Source organism: Rissa tridactyla, chromosome 10 (assembly GCF_028500815.1).
Source record: "Rissa tridactyla isolate bRisTri1 chromosome 10, bRisTri1.patW.cur.20221130, whole genome shotgun sequence".
Taxonomy (NCBI): domain Eukaryota; kingdom Metazoa; phylum Chordata; class Aves; order Charadriiformes; family Laridae; genus Rissa; species Rissa tridactyla.
The window spans coordinates 16,267,662-16,282,988 of record NC_071475.1 but is presented as its reverse complement, the minus strand read 5'-3'; the positions used below and the strand labels follow the sequence as shown (position 1 = coordinate 16,282,988).

Below are 15,327 nucleotides of genomic sequence, written 5' to 3'. Positions count from 1 at the left end.
TGGCTGACGACTTGGAAGAGAAGGCCAGCTATTCCTGGCTGATTTTAGCGGCATTTGGCTGGGCTGGACTGAAGGGGGGCTGCCCAGTGTGTAGACCCAGAGATGCTTTCAGCAGGGCAGAGCACGCTGATGCAGTCCACATGCAGAATAACCTGCCACCCGCCGCCCCAGCTGAGGCGCCGGCCCTGGCTGGCTCCTGCCCCTGCTCTCCCTCGCTGCGGGGCTGCCTCTACGCTGGGAGCTACTTTATTGCAATGGGTCTCCGTTGCATTCCCCTCCTCTCCCACCCCCTGCCCAGGGGCTTGGCTGTGCCCTGGAGCAGCCAGCGGGCGCTGGGGCTGCGGGGCAGGGTGGGCTCCCCTGGTGCAGGTCCAGCTGGCATTGGGGCTCAACAGGGCTGGCGGGTGGGCACCCCTACCCAGCACTGCCTCAGTCACCCACGCACCCGTGTCTCCTGCAGATCGTGGCTGCCCTGGATGCCAACCCCACGACGAAGCGCACCCAGCTCCAGCACAAGTTTGAGCAAGTGATTGCACTCATGGAGGATAACATCTATGAGTGCTGCAGTGAAGCCTAGGCTGACTGCAGCCCTGGAAGTGACTTTCTCCACAGCGCAGTGCCATTGGGAACCTGCCTTCAGCCATGGATACACCGTGGATCGCCTCTGCCAGAGTCACTCAAACCAGCCTTGTGGTGGGGGTGGGCCTGGCCTGCAGCTGGAGGCCTCCCTCACCTAACAAGAAGCCACAAGACACCTTTCAGAGCAGCTCAAAACCCCTCTGGTCTGCACTGTGGCACCCATAATTTATTTGCTGTTGCCAGCCAGAAATGGAGACGTGACGCTTGTGGCAAGCTCAATTCACCACTTCCCTCTGATCAGCACCCGGGTGGTCGGCGGCTCCACGCATCCCTGTTTGTGGTTCCTCAGGACAAGAGACGGGGCTGCAGAAGCTGTAACAATAGACACAAAGCAAAAGGGTAGCCTCAGGGAGTTACTAGTGGAGACAGCAAAGGCCATCGGAGCAACGCCTGAGCTCCCTTCCACACCATCCCTCTGACATCCTTGTTTTTCCAACACCGGAGACTCTATCAACTGTTCACTATCTGCTGCATTCTGTGTATTTTTGTGCCTTTTAATTTTTGTACTGTATGTGTAAACATAACCACTCCTCCATCTGAGACTTGGGCAATGTGGGGAACTCGGGGTTGAGACAAAGCAGTTGCTTCCTAAGTTGCTAAGGCATGGTGAAAGCACTTTATCCCCTAACGGAGACAGCTGTTACAGAGCCAGAGGGAGCATGTTAACATGTTAGTGTGGGAAGGGCTGCTCCCCCTTCCCCGGGTTCCCAGATCTGCACGCACAGTGAGCTGGAGTTGCAGTGTGTAGGGAAATATCCCCTCACGACCCACCTTTCAGCCAGCTGTCACAGGCACGGCTTCTGCCTAGAAGCAGAAGACCAGAGGTAGTAGGTAAGGGGCAGGACTTCTGCCTCGCACCCCAGTCTCCCCGCCGTGCTGGCTGCGCACACATCTATGGCACTGCCCCAGCTCAGCCCCGGTAACACCAGCGGGGGTTAGCTCCTGCTGACAGCCCCCTGACAGAGCAGACGTGAGCCATGTGTAGGGCAAAACACCAGGTAGCATTTTCCCTCCCCCTGCCCCACGTGCTCCAGCATCTCCCTGATATCATCACCAAAAACAAAGTCAGTGCTACAGAGGTGTCTTCCTAAAGCAGCTTGTTCTGCTTGCTTCGGACCCAGCCCACCACAGTTGTCACCTGAGAGCAGCCAAGAGAGCACAGTTTTGCTGCGTGTCCAGTCCCTTTTTTAGCCTATAAAGGCAGAGGACTGGACCCCATCGCCCTGGCAGCACAATGCTCTCGCTCACGTAGGCCAGCAGAGCAGCTCCGGCACCCCAAGCTGCAAAGACAGAAAGTGTCCCCCACCTCCTTACGCTGGGGTCAGCAAGCAGGGACTCACTTGCGCAGACCTAGAAACTTCACTGCCAACCCGTGGCATCCACGCTGGGGCAAGTCCCCTGTCCCAGCTTGGTGGCCTGTTCTCCTTTCTGGTGGCACCTTCGTCCTTTCTGCAGCTAGGGGAGCTGTGACCGCTCTGGTCTTCAGCATCACCCAGGCGCCTCTGTAGAGGCTGGACCACAGCCAGCACCACATGCTTGAAGCCAGCACTCACATGCAGGCAAAGACAACCTGCCCATGAAAGCTAAACCCAGCTGTAGCCACCACATTTTCAAACTGCCAAATATTAAAGAAAGAAGAGAAAAAGAAAAAAAAGTTACTACCTCACTCCAGGCAGGGTCTAAGGTGAGCCTCTGTTACTCATCCAGCTGGCAAGGATGCAACCTGGTATTAGATGACTTTGGTCCACCAAAACTCCTCCTGGGTGACTCACTGCCATGGACAGGTGGCCTCCATCCCATTGTTTCCAGGAATGCCACATTTGTCAAAAATTGGAACATCAGAATCCTGTATGTGTATATAGATATCTATTTTAAAACAAATGATAGACTTTATCCAGTATGTTAAAAGGGGGGTGGGGAGGGGAGGGGAGGGAGGGAAAGGGGAAGAACAGAGGTTTGTTTTTTTAAAAGAGGATAACTACAGAAAAAGTACATACACTGTGGAGTTTTCGATGTCTTTGCTGAGGATGTGGCTTCGGAATAGAAATTCTAAGAATGTAGCTGGGCTACATTTTATTTTGAAAGTGATTTCACAAAAAAAATCTTGACTTTTTTTTTTTTCTTTTAGAAACTGTGAATAGCTGCCAGAGATGTAGGCAGGCCCAGCACAGGGAAGGCAATGGTGAGAAGGAAGGATCAAGGTAGTAGAGAATGTTGAGCTTGGCTGCAGGTGGGGAAAGGGCCATGGAGCAATAGCCCCATGTTGTTACAAGGAAAGAATACAGGTGAGCCCATAGTATAGTTTGCCTTCAGGTGATGTGACTGGGCCATGTATTGGGGCCTATTGCTTTATTATTTAATTTTTTCCAAAGCAAAAAAAAAAAAAAAAAAAAAAAGTAGTTGCTACAACCGTTTTAAAGGAACAACTTCAATGGAGCAGAAGCTTGAGGGTTTGTAGTGTTGGCTTGAACCCCCGAGCCCTTTGTAACATGTTTTTAAACTTTGGCACGTGTTGTGGGTGTAGTGCCCTTACCTGCTGTGTAGTGGAAGTGGCAGACTCTCGGAAAAGCCTATCTTTGTAATAAAACAAGGTGCTGAACCCTGCGTAGTGAAGTTCCTGCCCCCGTGCATACAGAGGACACACAACATGGTGAAAGACACCTGTCACCCCCCGTGCGGTCAGGCTGCTGTGCCTGCCCAAGGACAGGGTCCCTCTCCTCCCACAGCCCCGTCCTGCCGGCCACCGCGCTCATCCAGCACGGAAGCAGGAGGAAGGCACCGGCTCACAGGGGGGCACAGCAAGCTTTGCATGTACCAGATGTACCGTGCTCGGGGTTGGCAGCTCAGCTCATAACCACCTTGTTTCCATACGAGATGGGGTGTTACCCCTCCGGGCTGCAGAGCACGCTGCAGCCACGCACTGCTCCTGCTACACAGTACCGCGGCCGCTGCCAGAGCGGGAGCTGGTGCGGGAGGGAAAGATCTATGTGAGGACATGGCCACATGCCTGAGCTGACCGCATGCTGTGCTGCGCACATGGAGACGAGTAACACCACAGCAGTGCCCAGGGCTGGGCACCCTTACCTCTGCCAGGTGCCATTGTCCCACGAGACAGCGTCTTCTCCCAGCCCTGGGAAGCCCAATGCCTGCCTCTGCACTATCGCTGCCACCAGCCCTCGAGGCTTCTGGCTTCAGCGCTGTGACACCCGCTGCAGCCCATAGTTCTTAATAACCATGGCATCGCTAAATCCTCTCTCTTCCACCTCCCCCAGCAAAACCTGCTCTTTCCAGACACCCGAGGGATTTTCTTTCCCTGCTAGAAAGTTGATTCCTAGTAAAGCTAAATCCAACCATTAAATGATTTGGTCTCTCTCAAAGCGAGCCTCATGTTTCACACTGGGTGCCTGGTGAAAGAGGACGCAGCTCCTGCCCGGTTGTAACAGGACATTTCCATGCGAGAGAGCAGTGCATTGCGAGGCTAACCATCATCGAAGGGCCCGGTGAGCTCTGCTTAGTTATTACTGTGGCATTGCCCACCCTGTCCCCGGGGGGACACGAGTTTCAGCTCCATTAAAGATGGATCAACATGGCCAAGGCTGAAGTTTAAAGAGAAGTTAGTTTGCTCAGCTCTTGCTTAAGCCCCGAAGCAAGGCCAGGAGCCTTGGAGGGCATTGGCAAGGCCAGCTGAAGATTAGCAAAATCCTCTTTAGGAAGAGAGTTTTACTTCCACTTATTTTCTCCTGCCCAGGAGGGCTGTAACCCTTTGCATTATCAGGCTGACCTTCAGAAGGGCTCTGTTCTCTGTGGAGCAAGAGAAATTCAGGCATTTGAAGCTATTAAAAGAAAGTATTCATACATTGACCCACAGGAGCTAGCAAAACAGGTTTAGAGGTGGGCACTGTGCCACAGACAGATAACAGGAGCACAAGCAATGCTGTAGCCTACAGCAAACACCCCAAACTCTTTTTCTGAGCCCTAAAAACACTTCTGTCTTCCTCTTACTGTGGTCAGAGCACAGGCAGTTTCTCGCGGCGCTAGGGACCCTTCCCATGGCATGCCCCCAGACCCGCTGCCCCGGCACTGCTGTAATCCCAGCTCAGCCAGGCATTAGCACAAGGGCAACCATGAGGGCAGAGGGCCGGACACCTACCCCACACTGACGCTGCAGGTGCCACGGCCCAACACCTGCAGGACTGGCTAAGCCTGAGCTTCGCAGTGCCCAGGGATGCCACCGTGCTGTGTTCCATGGGTCCCAGGGCCCCCGGCCCAGGCCACGATGGGCTCACTGCCAGCCTGCACGCACACACAGCCCCCAGAGCCTAGCATGCTGCAGCCAGAAGCTGGGGACACGTGGGGACAGACAGGGCACCTCTCTGTGACAGCAGGCATGGCAGGCGGCTGCCTGCAGCACCAGCTCACCGCCATGGGGGACGAGGCCAGGGGTGGGGGACTTGGGTGCTGGGAGTGCGGGGGCAGAGACCCACAAGCAGGGCAGCAGTCACACCATTTCAGGAGGGGAGTGAAAAAACTTTATTAACTCTGTGTTCACCTCTTGCTAAAACCTGTCCTGGGGACTAAAACCAACCTGGACCCCGAGGGCTGGAAGCAGGGCTGGGCTCCCACAAGGAGCGGGGCCACCTGGGTCCCCTATGGTGCCTTCCTGCCTGCTGCCGGGGGGGCTGCCTTCCGCAGCCCGGCCTCCCCTTGGCCGGCTCCTGGGGCCGCCCGGGGCTTCCTTGCCTTGCCTTGACCCCCCTGCACCTTGGGGACATCTTGCTGTTCCCCCTTAGGTGCCTTCCCCTTGCTCTTTCCCACTGGGGCCTTTCGGGCTCCCTTTGCCCCAGCACCCGCAAGGCTGTGGCCATCGCCTCCTCCTGCATCCTCAGCAGCCAGAGCCACGGCGGGCTGTGAATGTCCTTTGCCAGGGCGGTTGGCAGCCTGCAGGGGCTTCCCTCCATCTCTCCTGGGCTTCGCTGTTGCTGGTGGCTGGGCCTGGAGGGAAGAGAGCACCTCAGGCTGCCGCCATGCCCGGAGCCACCCAGCCTCACCACTGGGCCATGCTCGCACCCACGGGCTTCGCCCTCACCTTCTCTTTCGCTGCTGTCTGCTTTTCCTGCGCTGCCTTCTCCTTTACTGCTCTGGTCTTCGCCTTCGCCACTGTCGGTTTCTCCTTTGATGCTGCCAGCTTCTCCTGTGCCTTTGCTGCTGTTGGTTTCTCCTTTGCTGCTGTCACCTTCTCCTTTGCTGCTTTCACTGTTGGCTTCTCCTTCACCGTGCCTGTGGGAGAGGGGGTGGTGGATGAGCCCAAGCAGGGACCTCTCCATGGGGCCAGGGCAGCCCCAGGGTGGCTCATGGCACCACCAGCCCTTCACCTCACTGCCATGCACCTGCTGCTGGGGCCCTGGCGGGCTTGGTGGTCCCTTTCCGTCCCGGCTTCGGAGCCTGTCGTCCATCGGGATCTGCCTGGCCTGGTGGCTGGTTGTTCCGCAGGTTCTTGGGGGCTAACTGGGAGCAAGAGAAGGGTGGAAGTGGGGCCAGGTGGCACCATGGCCCCCAGCCCCACCATTTCGGGGCCAGCAGCCCCCTGCTCACCTTGAAGCGGCCGGTGGCCCCCACGGCAGAGGAGTTGCGGGGCCGCACCAGGTCCCCCCGGCTCAGCCCCCTGCTCAGTGCCTGCTTCAGCAGGTACTTGAGGCGGATGGGGTCTACAGTGGGGTACTTGGCCAGGATGAACCGCTTGATGGCAACCACAGAGGTGCCCTTCTTCTCATCCTGGGCCCGTAGCGCCTCAATGACCATGTGGAGGGTGGAAGGGTGGGAGGCACACCAGCCCCGGGCCAGCGGACGCGGGAGCTGAGCTGTGCCGGCAGCTTCGGCTGCTGGGAGAGGCAAGAGGCACCTCTTGGGACCCAAGCCCAGCCCCACAGCACTCACACCCCACTCACACCACTGCAACCCCCCCAGAAGCTGAGCAGCCACCACCCTGTTCAGCTCTGCCGCCTTACAGGGATCATGGCCACCACAGCCCGAGCAGAGTCCCGGCCCCACAGCAGCCACAGCTCTGCCAGGACCGCACAGCATTCATCAAACCCCTTACCCAGCTGCGGCTCCATGGCAGCACACATCCACACCCCACTAAAACCTCAGGCCCAGGCAACCCCAGCTCCACCGGCAGTGGCAGCAGCACCACCCTTACTCACAGACTCAGTTCACCTCCAGCTAATTTATCTGATTAGCACCCTAACTGCAGGGGCTGGTTAGCAGCTGCTAATTGCCCTGGTTGCCGCCCCAGTGGGAGCAGGTGGCTGGGAAAATTAGTCCCTTTGCCAAGGCTTTGTGAGGGGCTGGAGGGAATAGGGGTATGTCCGAGCAGAGGGTTTGGAGAGGGGTGAGGGACAGAGCGAGCGCAGGGTGGTCGTCCTGAACATGCAGGTGAAAGGCACCCATGGGCTGCTCGGTGGGTGGGGGGTGCTGGCATCGCTGCGTGCTGACGGGGGAGGCAGCCCGCGACGTGGGGCCCGCTGCGTTGTGTGATGTGCTGGCTCCCTTCGCCCGCGATGGCCCCACTGGGAAGTGGGGGGCTGCACTGCCAGGGGGCCATAATAACAGGTGGGAAAAACAATCCCACAAACGAGAAGAGGAAAATGGAGAGCTGCTTAGTTGGCCAGTGAAGGCAGGAGAAGCGACGCTCTGACAGCAGCCCCAGGTGTGCACTTGCGAGCAGGACCCCTGCTCCCTGCCTGCTGAATCCCACCGTGCTCAGGAGAGAGCACTGCCAGCCCCGCACGTTGGTAGCCTCTCCATGTCCCCTCTGTGCTGGCTCCTGGCTCAGCAACCGCCCCTCATCGAGGACATCATCATCCCATGGGCCAGGTGTGAGCTGGGCCCTTGGCCATCTGGGGTCCCCAAGATGGCCCCCAAAGTTCCCTACTTCTGTGTCATGGCCATGTTAAAAATAAGTCCTCCTGTGATCCTATGGACACTTTCCCTGCTGTTCCTGTGGGGTAGGATATTTGTGCTACTTGCTGTTCTGCCTGTGCTTGTGAGGCAAGCCTGAGAAATTCATTAACTGCTCTTTGGTGCAGGAACAGCACGAATGTCCCCACCTCAGGGACCGCTTGTGTTTCTCCTCAGCACGGCATTGGTCCCTTCCTCTTTACGCAAGAGTCACGAGGCTTTCACGCGCATCATCTGTCAACACCATGAGGGAGCTGCAAGCCTGAGGAAGGGCCAGGATTACGTCCACGGCCCAACTCAGCGGACATGTTACCGCACCAATGTACGTGCAAACTGCTGCCCAGAAAGACCTTCGTCAAGGTCTGCGCCCACCTGCTGGGCCCAGGGATGGATCCTGGCAGGGAACTGAGGTGCCAGCTGGAGCTGGGTCTGGAGCAAGGAGTTGGGAGAGGCACCCAGTGCCCGGGCCCCGCATGCCCGGCTCCCCCCAGACCGGCACCACCAGCCTCCATTTCCAGCCCATTTCTGAATTCCCTGGCAAGGGGCCAGTGGGGACACTGGAGGGCTGCAGGGGCTGGCACCACAGCAGGCATGGGTACATCTCTTCCAACCGTCTCCTCCTGGATCTGGCCATCACCTCTCCGGCAGCTCTGTGATGCATCTGGCACCTGCCTGGGCTGGCAGGGGGGTCCCAAGCCTCACTTGCCCCTGCCACCGCCAGCAGCAGCCATCGCAGGGGGATGCAGCCTGCGGGCTCGGGGACAGGATGTCACCGGCATGTGCCGGGGCCAGTCCGGCACGGGCGGGAAAGCTGCAGCGCCGAGCGTAGCACGGCTCCCCTGGAGCACAGCCTCATGGACAGCAAATAAACACCAAATCCTTCCTCTGCTTCCCTCCAAAACCAGCTCCCGGATTTGAAGTACATGAATCAGACATCAGCCTAAACACTGAATTATTCATAAACCTCTAATCTTCAGATTTCACTGAATATGCAGAAGTATCGATAAAAAAAAATAATGAGAGAATTGTACTTGCAAATTGCTCTTTATTAAAGGTTTAACTTGCATGGGTTCTATATGTTCCCTATTAGACCTTGCAAAGCTGCATCGGATTAGAAATCAGAGAGGATAATAATGTACAAAAATAGTTTCAAATGTTGATAACACTGAACAGCGAGAAAAACATCTTATTTGTATAACTGAGCTAAAAATAAAAATGAAGAATACTGCTACAATTGCAATATGCCATCTTGTAGTGCTTAAAACATATGTCGACGTCTCTGAGCCATATGCTCCCATGTCTTGCCTGCTACAGCGCGGAGGGAAGCTTAGCGATGCACCGATCACTCCTCAAAAGCACAAGCACTGGCCAAAACCTCCTACTCGGGCTGATGCCAAACCAATTACAGCTGAAACGGGGAGGTGTGGGGGGGCCGGGAGGAGCGTGTCTCGGGGCACGGCCCCGGGCCACCGAGGGCCCGGCGATGCCCATGGAGGAACGGCAGTTCTGCGGGGAGGGGGTGCTCCCTGCAGGGGGGCATCAGGGGGGCTGCTGAGGCTGCGAACACCGGGCACACGCTGCTGCACCGCAGGAACAAGCTCCGAGCCCTCCCCAAGCACATGCCGCACACGGCTGTGCCATGCTGGGCTGTGCCACTGGGCCCCCTCGGGGCCACTTGCTTGCCATGCAGGATCTGCAGCCATCGCCTCTGCAGTACGGAGGGGCCCACGTGCAGCGGCACCTCGGCCCATCCCTGCCGGAGGGGTCACGGCAGCTCCCAGGGCAGGGCTGGGGCAGGGCTGGAGCTGGGAGCACCGGGCAGGGCTAGGGACGCCCCACAGCAGCCAAAGCCCCGGGCAGCCGGAGCGTGGCAGGGCCAAGTGGGACGAGGACAGCTCTGCCATGGCGGGGGTCAGGTCCAGGGGTCTGCCCTCGGGACACCAGCTCGCAGCAAGTCAACAGAAAAGCACGGATTTACGCCAGTGGAGGAGCTAAGCCTTTGCATTTTAATTACAAAACGTGTGTACACATTTACAGCCTTGTTCCCAGGGTTCCTAGTGCCAGGAGAGGAGCCCGCCCCGCGGGGCCGGGGCCGTGGTGCGGCGGGGCGGGCGGCAGCGGCAGGGCCAGGTTCCTGCTCCCGGGGCGGCAAGGCGCGCCCCGAGGACCGGCCGCTCCAGGGGCCTACGCGGGAGAGACCTGGCTGGTGGAGACGGAGGAGGTCTCTGTCTTGCCAGCAGATGTGTCCTCGTCACCCAGTGGGTTCTTGCCGCAGCAGAGGGTTGTGATCATGCAGTTACGGAACTGGAAGAGAGGGATGGCTGGGGTGAGGCTGGGGAGACCAGGGTGGCTCTGGCGGCAGGGCTGCCTCCGAGCCCGGCAGAGCGGCTTGGAAACCCCCTGCCCACCCTACCCGCTGCCCACCCTGCCTGCTGCCCGCCCTGCCCGCTGCTCAGGGCTGGCCCAGATGCAGCCCCAGCTCTTTCACCAAGCCAGCGCGTGGGTCACTTCAGATGGGATGGGCTTGTGTTTATGAGATTTGTGCAACGCCAAGGATGAGCTGCAGTCACCCTCCTTCGTGCTGGAACAAGATCACCTGGAAAGAACCCCCCCTCCCAGCCCACCTGTACCTCGAGGTGCTGTAACTCTCTGCAAGCTGTTATAGAGTGAAACACGAAAAAGGAGATTGCCTGGCCCCCGGCCAGTTACCTGTTTGTTCATTACGATGTAAATCACGGGGTTGTAGATGGCGGAGCTCTTGGCAAAGAAAGCCGGGATGGTCATGAAGATGGGCCCGAAGTCTGACCCCTGGTTGGTGAAGATGTAGAAAGCGACGCTGGCGTAGGGAACCCAGCAGATCAGGAAGGCGATGACCATGATGATGACCATGCGGGTCACTTCTTTCTCTGCCTTCTGGGTTGTGGCGGACTCCTGCTGCTGGGCAGCAGCCTGTGGGCAGAAGGGAAGAGAGGTGTGATGGAGCTGGGGAGGGCTGCACCAGCATGGGACAGGCGTCAGGGATTGGGGTAGTTGAGCTGCACATCTGGAATTTGCGGATTCATCTTTGTGGAGGGTCAGCCTGGGCCCCCGAGGGCCCTTTCTGTCACCAGACTGGAGCCTGGCGTGGGACCCTTCCCAGCATGGGGTGGTCCCCAGCCCATCACTACTGGCAGGTACCCACCTCCTTGACAGTGCAAACCAGGTTCCCATAGCAGAAGAAAATGACCATCAGCGGGATCATGAAGTGAACCACAAACATGTAGATGACGAAAGATTCGTTGTTGACCTCTGGCTTCAGAGTGTAGTAGTCAATCCCGCACGAGCACTGCATGCCCTCGGGGATGTACCTGCAAGGTGAGCCAGGGCGGTCAGCGCCCAGCAGAGGACACCAGCTGGAAGCCACGGCCGAGCTGTCACGAGGCAGGCTCCCGCGGCCCCAGGCACCAGGCACAGCCCTCCCTACCTGGACCAGCCAAAGAGAGGGGGAGCTGCACACGCCAAGGCCATGATCCAGGAGAAGGCAACGCCCATGATGGCATGGTTCTCCCCAAAGCGGAAGTTGCTCATGGGCTTGCAGACGACTACGTATCTCTCGATAGCCAGGACAACCAGTGACCAGAGAGCAATTTCACCTGCACCAGGGAGAGAGGGATGGGGACACGGGGACCTTGAGCAACAGGAGGAGAAAAACACACTGGTGCCAGCATGAGGCCTCCTCAGACTGTTGTGCCCCAGGAAGACCCCTGGCCTCAGGTAAATCTCCAGCAAGGGTTTGGAAAGAGAACTGACCAAAGGCCAAGTGCAGATGCAGTAGGAAGGCATGAGAAGACACCTCCTCACTGCGCTGCTGACCCACTGTAACCACTTTGCTGCTGTGCTCTGAGATCCATGCCAGGATCCTACCACTCACCCCAGACAGCACCTGACCCTGCAAGCCTATAGTCCCACTCCGGGATGCAGCGAGTGCCCGTCATCCCAGGATTTCCCCTCCTTAACCACAGCTTCCCTGGAAACTTGTGCCACAAGGACCAAACCAGTAGAACAGTTGCCTGTGGCTGAGGGACGAGCTGAACGGAGGAGGGCATTTTTAGACACACAATTTTTATTTAACATCTGTTTCGGTCAAAGCCTGGCAGGCACGGGGAGCAGAGCCAGCTTTGCTAGCCTGTGCCACCATGCACCACATCAGAGCCAATGACAGACAGCCCCACAGCACAGGAGGAACAAATTTGTCATCTCCCAAGTCAGAAAGCAAGCCAAAAAGATGTGCAAATCCAACAACTGCAAAATCTGCTACTGGTTGCTTTTCATTGCTGTGCTGTTGTTCTCAGGATACTGAGCAGGTGGCTACCAAAATAAGGTCAAAGAAAAAAAGAAGAAAGTGTCAGTTGTCACTTTCTTCACCTCCCACCCTGAAACACTGCGACTGCCTTGGCCCACAGCAGCAGCATGCCAAGGACCTTCCAGATACCACATTTTCCCAAAGTCATCTGGGCGTCCCCCTTTCCCCTCCTAAAATCTGGGGCAATTCCTGGCAGAGGATTTTTGAATATTTGGAAAACTCACCACCCAGAGTAGCAAAGAAGCCTTCGACGTAGCACCCTGTTACTCCAAAGACAAAGTACCCATTCATCGAAGTGTACATGGTGGTCGTGAAGCCACCAAAGACCATGAAGAGGTCGGCGACTGCCAGGTTCAGAAGGATGTAGTTTAGAGGCGTCCGGAGCTTCTTGTGCTGGATGGTGACGTACAGCGTGAGGAAGTTGACGGGGAAGCCAAGCAGGATCAGCATGAACATGTAGGCAGCCAGCGCCGAGAACTTCCAGGGCTCAGCCAGGTAGTACTGGGGGTACTCGAAGGGGCTCCGCACCACCCCAGTCTTGTTGGACATGGGCACGTAGAAGTCTTGGCCTTCTGTCCCGTTCATGGTTGCGGTTCGTGAGGTGCCTTTTGCTTTTACTGAGGGGTGTTTTCAGAGTGCGGGGGGATCGCCTCTGAAGTGGGGCTCCCGCCACCTCTCAGCCTTGGCCGTCACCCCGAGGAGAAGTGGCTACGCTCACCTCTGCGGGGCAGCCCTTATAAAGTGCCCCCTGGGGTAAGCCTCAGGCACTGCTGTCAGCGCGATTAGGGCTTAGAGAATTATTAATCATAATCATCCAGGGGTAATTGGCTTTCTTGGGAAGGTATTAAGGTGACACCTGTTTCTGCCCTGCATTGTCATTGTTGGAGACCACGGCTCATGGTCATATATAAAGAGATAACTCTGCACCGCACCTTTCATTTGGGGGGGCCCAAATCAGACAGCAGCTCCACTCCCACTGCCCCGCTCCTCAGCACGGCTGCGCCGCTCCCCAGGGAGCAAGGGTTTGGGGTGGGCCCTGCACCCGTGGCAGCAATTGCACCCCACAATCCAGAACTGGGCATCCTCAGTTCATGCTGCCATTGCCCAGGGAGAGGCACTCGCTTCCCTCAAGGTCCCCAGTCCACTCCCATGGGCACTCAGGGGTACGCTGCCCACCCTTCCCCAGGGAGAGGTACCAGGAACAGGCTGCATTACCATCGGGGTGCCAGGAGGGTGCCATGGAAAGAGAAGGCCCCCAGGGATCCTGCCCTTGGTTGTGCTTTCTCAGTGCTCCCGGGCTGAGAGCGCTTTTTGGCACTCGCCAACAAACAGCAGCTCCTCTCCATCCCCTGCCAACAAGGAGGGAAGTTTGAAGTCCCCCCTGGAGAGCCATCCCCGCCACAACCGCCATTCCCCATGGGAGGCTGCAGAAGAGTACTCTTCGGGCAGCACGAACATCACCAACCCTTCTTCCACATGCTCTCAGCCACCTCTTTTTCTGCTACAGGATTTGGCTGGGGAGGTTGGGACGCCACAGGGAAACACTGACCCCGCTGGCAGGTTTCCAGTTGTACCATCTCCGCTGTGCCTGGCTTTGTATGTGGTTTGGGCCATGCTAATTACATTGGTAACACCTAATAAATAACCTAGTCATCTATCCTGGACAGGTATCATTCTGCACTGGTGCTGAGTCGGCTGCTGGACAAGAGCACTGAAGGGAGGTTCTGAGCTGAAGCCAACACTCCATGCCACATGCTGGCTGACAGACATCTTCGGCCTCCCCGAAACCTTGCAGAATCATCAAATTCCACAGGGGAAGCCGTCGTTGGAGCCTCCCATATCCTCCGCGTCTCTCTGCCTCCCTACTTGATGCACTCCATTGTGCTTGGAATGTTCTCTGTGCCAGCCAGCAACCAATTAGACCTTTCCTTAATTTTTCAGAGGCAGCGGGACAACACATACAGCAGCGTGAGCACAATAAAGCCACCTGCAGAGGATCTCTCTTCTGCAGAAGGTGGTTCCTTACAGTTCGCACCATTATGATTAATCTTTTAAGCTCCAAAGCTATTTTCCCCATCTCTTCTGTTTTTTTCCACCCACTGTTTATCAACTTTCCCATCAGCAGTCAGTGAGGTTCCAGCTAGCAGGTACCAGCGGGTTCCCCGGGGAGGCCAGGCAAGGGCTGCCTGCGCTGCCCCGCGCCAGGGACAGGCTGGAGGGAGCCCGAGCACCCCCCCTTGCTGGTCTGGCTGCAGTGGGGGCTGAGCCAAGTGCTCCTCGCAGCCAGGAGCAGAGGAGGGGGGACCGGGAGCACCTCAGCAGCAGAGGAGGATGTGCCGGAGACGCTGGAGCTCACGGGTGTGAGGTGGGCAGCAGCTCACCTCCTCCTGGCCTTAATAAACTTCCTTCAGTCCTGGCCTAGTTTTTACCAGTGTTCCCTGTGGGATAGTTCAGCACATGGAAAATGCTTAAAGGAAGAAAGCACAAAGCTCTGTGCCCTCTTTAAAGAAGAGACTAAGCTGGGAAAGCTTCACTTGAAGCTGGGTAGGTCTAAAGGACCTCAAGTGCTGACACCATGGGCAAAGGAAGAGCTGGGTAGCTGCAGCCAAAGGCAGGCCACGATCACTCTGGCCAGTCTTCCTTCACGTTAACGTGAAAACACCACGTCCTCACACACACGCCCCTCATCCTAAGGCCCTCTCAATTAACTTTTCACACGTGTTGCCAAGGCCAGAGCAGCGCCACTACCTCATTGCAAATGCAGCTGTTCAGGCCTGTACCTGGGCACACAAGCAGGATTAAGGGTTTATCTTCCCAATACACAAATATGCCACCTTAAGCTCTGATGCAAAAGCCACTGCTGAGGTCAGCAGCTGCTGCTCAGAGCTTAGGGCCCGGCGTGCGTCACCGCTGGAGCGCGGCCGTGGGACAGGCAAGCACTAATGGGGTAGAAGAACGGTGCGAATCTTAGAAAACAGTTGGTCAAGCTCTCACAAGAGCTTCAGCCCACAGCGCCACGGTGGGACTTCTCACACACCCGGGGAGTCCTTCCCATGACGTTACCCGGGAGTTTCAGTGGCACAAAGCAGCCCCTGGAACCGGAACAGCTTCACAATGTACGCGATGTGCCCAGTGTGGTTTTGCCCGGAAAAGCCCAATACGCTTTTCAAACCTAGACTGTGTTCACAGAGTTGGTTTAAAAAAAAGAAAAAAGCTTCCCCGCTTGATCCATTTTGCCTCTGCGTCAACGCAAACCCTATCTATTTATTTTTATAATTTTTCATTCCCACTAGCTCTGCAAAGCCAGCTCAGTTCCGGGAGAACAAGCTGAATTCCATTCTGGCTCAGCTCTCAAACAGCATTGTTTATCCATGTCAATAGTGAAGTCT

General features: G+C 57.0%; 3 protein-coding genes across 3 annotated transcripts in view; 1 reads left to right on the top strand and 2 right to left on the bottom strand.

The window, feature by feature from the left end:
• The window catches only part of PLXND1 (plexin D1), an 89,408-nt gene extending 86,888 nt beyond the window's left edge, over positions 1–2,520 (top strand). The window contains exon 37 of the mRNA XM_054216450.1: positions 461–2,520. Within this exon, the coding sequence (XP_054072425.1) occupies positions 461–577 (117 nt within the window). The 3' untranslated portion in view covers positions 578–2,520. The remainder of the gene's footprint in view (positions 1–460) is intronic.
• A 2,722-nt stretch (positions 2,521–5,242) lies between these two features.
• On the bottom strand, positions 5,243–6,752 carry LOC128915715 (protein B4). The gene is made up of 5 exons (XM_054216449.1): positions 6,737–6,752; positions 6,232–6,515; positions 6,027–6,144; positions 5,726–5,916; positions 5,243–5,631 (listed from the first exon to the last, which is right to left on the bottom strand). The coding sequence occupies exons 1-5, from the start codon at positions 6,750–6,752 to the stop codon at positions 5,287–5,289; spliced, it is 954 nt and encodes a 317-aa protein (XP_054072424.1). The 3' UTR covers positions 5,243–5,286.
• A 2,502-nt stretch (positions 6,753–9,254) lies between these two features.
• On the bottom strand, positions 9,255–13,088 carry RHO (rhodopsin). Its single transcript, XM_054216087.1, has 5 exons — positions 12,163–13,088; positions 11,060–11,228; positions 10,778–10,943; positions 10,306–10,545; positions 9,255–9,900 (listed from the first exon to the last, which is right to left on the bottom strand). The coding sequence occupies exons 1-5, from the start codon at positions 12,521–12,523 to the stop codon at positions 9,781–9,783; spliced, it is 1,056 nt and encodes a 351-aa protein (XP_054072062.1). The 5' UTR covers positions 12,524–13,088; the 3' UTR covers positions 9,255–9,780.
• Positions 13,089–15,327: the final 2,239 nt, after the last annotated feature.